The sequence below is a fragment of the Apis dorsata genome, unplaced genomic scaffold, assembly GCF_000469605.1.
Source record: "Apis dorsata unplaced genomic scaffold, Apis dorsata 1.3 scaffold_68, whole genome shotgun sequence".
Classification (NCBI taxonomy): domain Eukaryota; kingdom Metazoa; phylum Arthropoda; class Insecta; order Hymenoptera; family Apidae; genus Apis; species Apis dorsata.
Window position 1 is genome coordinate 700,609 of NW_006263366.1, and position 6,228 is coordinate 706,836.

General features: G+C 38.8%; 1 protein-coding gene across 5 annotated transcripts in view; it reads right to left on the reverse strand.

Annotated features, from left to right (window-relative positions):
• The window catches only part of LOC102675804 (arrestin red cell), a 30,586-nt gene that overhangs the window by 13,046 nt on the left and 11,312 nt on the right, over window positions 1–6,228 (reverse strand). For 2 of the 5 annotated variants that reach the window (XM_006610072.2, XM_006610076.2), the window contains exon 1: window positions 1,149–1,255. The exons of 1 other annotated variant lie outside the window; for it this stretch is intronic. In XM_006610072.2, coding sequence (XP_006610135.1) covers window positions 1,149–1,157 — 9 coding nt within the window. In that variant the 5' untranslated portion in view covers window positions 1,158–1,255. Of the gene's footprint in view, window positions 1–1,148; window positions 1,256–6,228 lie in introns of those variants that run through there. 2 more of the 5 variants (XM_006610075.2, XM_006610073.2) reach the window with 2 other exon arrangements.

Sequence of the window (6,228 nt, forward strand, 5' to 3'; positions counted from 1 at the left end):
TATGTTTGGGGGAAATACGGTAAATTTTTTTCATTTCGTTTCGTTTCGTGAACTTTGAAATTTGCATTTGAATTTTTTTAAATGGAGAGCAGGAATGGAGGAGGTGCACGCCCTTTCCTTCGGATTAAACTTTCCATTCTGCTTGCCTAACTTTTGCAATCCAACATTCCCCGTTCGATTTACCACTGTCGGAAGCCTTTCCACCAACCACGATCCATTTTATAATTCTGAAAGGATATTTTCAAAACCCCCAACTTCCATTCTGATATTACTCATTGTCCCCGACGAAGACTCGACGTTGGCGAATTTTCAGTAGAGATACGTACATATATATATATATGCTCACGTTTTTCGTGTCTCTCGCACGGCATTGGCATTCCCCCGTGCCCGAACACGCAACTTGCACGTATTGTGAATCGACAAAGCCGATGCATACTGTAATGCACGCCAAAAAGGACGTTCGTCATCGTTCTTTGAGAACGGCGCACGTATGCGCGCGTAAAACGGCTCTTTGATCCATCGTCAAAGAAAACGCGCAGAGGTGGAGGGAGAGAAGAGGAAGAGCGCGAGAGAATATCAAAAGAGAATCTAGACGATACGCATTTATTTCTCTCTCGAGGAAGAAACTACGTGGCTACTGATAAAAGTCACGCATGCGTATTTTCTTTCATCGTCAAACGAATTTCCGACAAACTTTTGACGCGATTTTTGGCGTCAAGAAAAAAGAAAAAGAGAAAAGAAAAAATCAACCAAAGAAATTCGACGAGAGACAACGAGAGATTCGAGTTCGTTAAAACGTTATCGTCGAAACGATCGGTTCGAAACTTGGAGACTTTCGAGAGAGCTTCCGAGCTCGGTCTTGCCAGACTTAACGAGCTTAACTAAAACTCGAACGCTTCCTAAGAAGGATTTAAAGCTTGAAAAGTTTTGGGTAACGCGGCGTCTTGGAAACACGCATCGGTAATCCGAAATACGTGATCGTGAATGTTAATGACGCGATATTTTCACCGCTCGATCGATAAGAAAGTATCGCCGCGATACATCAAACGCCACAATGAAATATCGAACTGTCGTCAGGTTTATCGTTCGACGATTCGTCATGCACAAAAATGTATTCAACCCCGTGAAAATGGGGTGTGTCTCTTCACCTTCGCCATACTCGCCACGATGTTTTCACGCAGGTGCTCTCACTAGGTTTTCTTCCTTTATGAAGAGGATGGAGAGAAGTTGTCGCGATAAATAATTTAATCGCGACTCCGTCCTTTTTCCGCGCTTCGTTAAAATCTCGTCCCGGTTACTTGAATTGTTTTCAATTCGACCGATTTCACGTTCCACGAATTTCGCGATCGTTTCGATCATTTAATCGCACCCAACCATTGTCTTCTTTCGAACAGGCTGGCGATCGATGTTGTGTGTTTGCCGAGTTAAACCACTTGTTAAACGTTTATCGAGGGTAAACGATGATGAGGTGGAGCGAAGAGAGAAGGAAGAGCAGATTTCACGAACCCTACGATCCTGGCGAGTGCCGAGCACCGACTAGACGTCTCTTGACAAATGGATGTCAATTTCAATCGACGCTCGTGTTACTCTTAACGCGATCCAAGGAACGATCTCTCTGGTTGGAGGCAACGAGAACAGAGACGATTGGCGTAGATTGCTAATATTCGTATTTCCGGGAAATAGAAATGATTTTTCCCTTACAGATTAACATTCCGTGTTTCTGTCGTAATATTGTACGATTTAATGGAAATAATATTGGAGGAGGTAGATCGAACAACGTGAAAGTGCGTCTCAAATCTCGATAATAAATAAATGGCAACTTTGCAACATCGCACTAATTTGAGAGATAATTTACAACGTCGTGAACGATCTACGTTCCGTAAATCTTCAATTTTTTTTTTTTTTTTGTTTTATATCTCTCCTTTTATAAATCGCCTATAACAATTGCAAATTTTGCAAATCGATCGAACGAATCTCTTCCCTTTCAAGATATTTCAAGTTGGAGCAAAAATACTATTATGAACGTTTACCCTGCAAAGTTTCGAGGAAACCAGTTCGGAAACCAGACGTGCGCGGATAAAATAGAAATAGATCGGAAGCAAGCAAGTAAGTGAATCGATACGGGGAATCAGCAATTGGCGATGAATACGCGAGTTCCAGCGAGTTGGTATCCATCGTCTGGACGGAAGATTATTACGGTACAATGGCATGATAGATTTAAGGCTGGCTAGGATTAAACGAGCGTTGATTCGAACACATTCTACAGCACGTGAGCAATATAAAGAGCCATTGCAGGATTGGCCGCACAAGCGTTACGTGTTCTTGATGCAACGCACGTCGGAAAATGGAGCGTGGCTATTTAACGTCGATGGTCAAACGTTCGCGTAATTGTACTTTGCAAGTGACGACTAAGCGCGATCACGTACGAATAGATAGAATGATTTCATTCGTGTAACTCGTTTTATTGTCTTAAGGATGTTTCGTGTCGTGGACACGAGGAGGATATTCATGCATTTATGAAATTTCAACGTAGAAAAAAATTCTTGGACGAAAAATACATCTAAGATATATATAGTTACGCATTGCGATTTTCGAGATAAAAGATAAATTTTTATTTAAGCTTTTTTTTTTTTTTGCAAAAGAAATCCGCTTACGTTTCGTTCTTCTCGTCTAAATGATATTGATTAATGAAATTAAATGTTTAAACGGTGTCAACAGTTTTGATTAAGCGTTAAGACGGCCAAATCGTTGGCGTTTCAACGAACAAAGTTTTCCATGGTGCGAAAGGATCCGAAAATGTTAGGAACTCGATACTTTAGGATCGGGTCAGGAAGAGATCGGATTGCCGAAAGCAATCTCGTGACTCAAGAATGCCGGGATCCCAAAGAATTTCGAGAACTCGAACGATCCTCCAAGACTAGCTTTATTGAATACCGCTATGGTTTCGGATCTTTCAGACGTTTTAAAGAATCCTGCATAATAAAATTCTCAACGAGTTCAACGTTCTCGAGTCACGAGCTGTTCTTCCCGAGTGGAATTCGACTCGATTCCAACAGAAATTTTCGATTTGACTTGACCCATCTCTGTTCAATCAACGATTTTGCGACGATTTTTTGCAAAATTTTTTGAATCGAACAGAAAAATTATGAGAAAATTTGACACTCGGTCGGATGGAATTTTCACGATGAAAAATCTCGTCTTCCTTAAGATTGACGCACGATTGAATAGCGGAGCGAGTGGAACTCGCGGCAGAAACGAGATTAGCGCGAAGCGGAAAAACGTGAGCGAAGCTCGCCGCTGTTGCTGGGAAACGAAAAAAACCGATAAGCCGACAGTTTCACTCGATTAAGGGGAAAAATCAATTTTATCGCGGCTCGGCCGTTTCATTTCCATTTTGAACAAAATGTTGTTCGAGCTTTTAACAGGATTCGCCTCTCAAAAAAAAAAAAAAAAAAATCCGGCGTGGATATAAAATTTTTGAAATATCTTTTCTAGGAATAAAGGAAGATGTTCGTTCGAAGATGGACGTAAAATCGAAGATGGAGGATTACTGGGATTACCGAAGGAAAAGAAAGACGAGAATTTGTGCGAAACGATCATCGAGCAGCTAGCGACGAAATGGATTTTCTATTCTTAATCGCGATTTTCACGAGAAATATATTGCGACTCGAATTTAAAAATAGTTCCTTGCTTTCGAGCATATATCAAGTTAGAAAATTGATCGTGAACTTCATTGCCTGTGAACGTAGGTACGTATAGTTTCTTTTGAAATGAAATTATATAGCGAGATTTTACGATGTCTGTATGTACCTTCGAGGAAATATTAGATTCAAACATATTCTATCCTTCAAAATAGCGTTCCTTCAACACTTTTGATCTTTTGAATATCAAAAGTTCGTTACTTTCCGTACAGTTATATGTTGAATTTTCCATTAATTTTTTTTTTTTTTTTTACGTCCTAATATTGACGATTCTAAACTTTTGCAATTTTGGTACGACGATTTTACGTATAAGTAACTATATATAGGATGTTTAGTCACTTAAATCGTAACTCACTTGGACCGATGTAATCATATAATTACATTGACTCGATTCGCATAAATGATGGGAATCTAACGGGTCAAGTGTCATTTTCGAACGACACGCTCGTACGAGAGTTCATAATTACGTCACCAGTATAATTTCATACCTGAAGCCAACTCGTGAACGACCGAACCACCGAACCAATCAACCACCGCGTTGCATACTCCGCGAGGGAACATTCGAAATGCACTTCGAATATTATTCAGTCCAGACAAAATTAAATTCCGAATTTGAGATTACCGTTTGATTTAATTCTGCAACATCTTTGTATTCTAAAAATCCAATTGTTGCGACGGGATTCGCCTCTCAAAAAAAAAAAAAAAAAAAAAAAATCCGACGTAGACCGGATATAGAATTTTTGAAATATCTTTTCTAGGAATAAAGAAAGTTGTTCGTTCGAAGATGAACTTTATTTCCCCTTGTCTCTTATATCGATCGAATATACTCAAATTATTTTTTTTTTTTTCCGAGCAAAATATAACCAGCTGACGCTCTCCTTATCGGTAATCCCGTTCCTATATTGATTGTATTCAAGATAAGATTGTACGCGTAAAGGCACGAGGATTAACGGAATCGAATTAACAGACTGATCTTTCGAGATCGAATCTAATCCTTAGAATTTGTAATTATATATTTCGCAGAAATGAATTGAACTCTCTTCGCATATACGACTCTTCCGACTATTTCCACGGATCAAATCGACGGATCGTACGACACACTTTTTCATCCATTATTTTCTAGAATTAAGAAACGCACGAAACGAAACGGCCATACGAAAAGAAACCGAGAATCGTTAAAATCGCAACTCTCTCCATAATTTAATACAATCACATCTGCTCGATGCCGTTGACAATTGCAGTTGATTACAGAGCTTTAATTTAATTTAACAAAGCGTCGCGTGGCCGAATCGAGAGAGAACGTGATGGTTTCGAGAGAAAAAAAAAAAAAAAAAAAAAGAGGAGAAGAAAATTGAAAAACCGGTGCACCGGTTTCAATTTTCCCCCCCTCCCCCGAAGGACAAGTTTTCCGCCTCTTTGACGCCGCCACTCCGCACAGAGACGATCACGACGATCACTTTGTGCACGTGCACGGAACGAGGGCGCACAGAGAGGTAATGGACGACCCAGCGTGGTAAATTGCACAATTTATTAGTTATTATGAGGAACATGCATGCGTATTTGCATGTATCGTTTATGAGTCGGGCGATCGTAAAGGGTGGGACGTGGCCGTTTAAACTGCAAACATCGGAACTTTCCGAACGTTATAGGGGCAGACGGTAGCTAACTTGGTTAAAAGTTTGATATACGAGTTTAAAAATTGTCGGGACTTGTTGTTGTTAGTTTGTCGCAAAATAAAATCGTGTTTTTTTATTTTTTTTTTTTCTTAAATAAGTTTAATAATTCGAAGATTGATAAAATACATTTGCTAAATTAATAATATTCGAGATGTTTTCAGACTCTCGTGAAAAGAGTTTTTAAGGATTGTCTTTTTAATTTAACGTAAGAAACTTTGATCGTAAAAATACGAGGTCTACAAAGTTTTTAGAGAGATACCAACTAAAATTAAATCTCTTATTCGATAATGCAAAACGTGAACGGGTCTTAGTTATTCCGACAAAGAAAAAGCGGTAAAACGATAGAACGAATAAGTATATAATTGAATGAAAAATGACTAGTCTGGCTCTCGGATACAAAATTATGCACTCCAATATAACCGTATTATTGTATTTCTAGCAGAGAAAATACTCGAACTATTTGCTTAAATAAGTATTTAAAAAACTCTTTTTGAAAAATATCGAAGGAAATATTCGAGGCATAATATTTATAACAGATGGATTTTCTTTTATTCCTGCGTTTCGTGGAAATTTGAAATTGACGAGCAAAAGGCGGGAGAGGTACGGATCGATAATGCGCCGATTGATCTGCAGTAATTAAATATCTAAAGGCAACGTCGTGAGCGTAACTTGCTTTACTCTGCGCCGGTACCACGGTAAATTTTGTTATTTTCACAGTATTTTAATTAATTTTCATACTGTCAATATTTAGTCGCGTAATTTCCACGCAATAGACCGTGCAAACACAACTGTTGTTTGCTTCGTCGATGAACCAAGGAAAGAAAGGAGAGAAAAAAAAAAAAAGAAAAAAA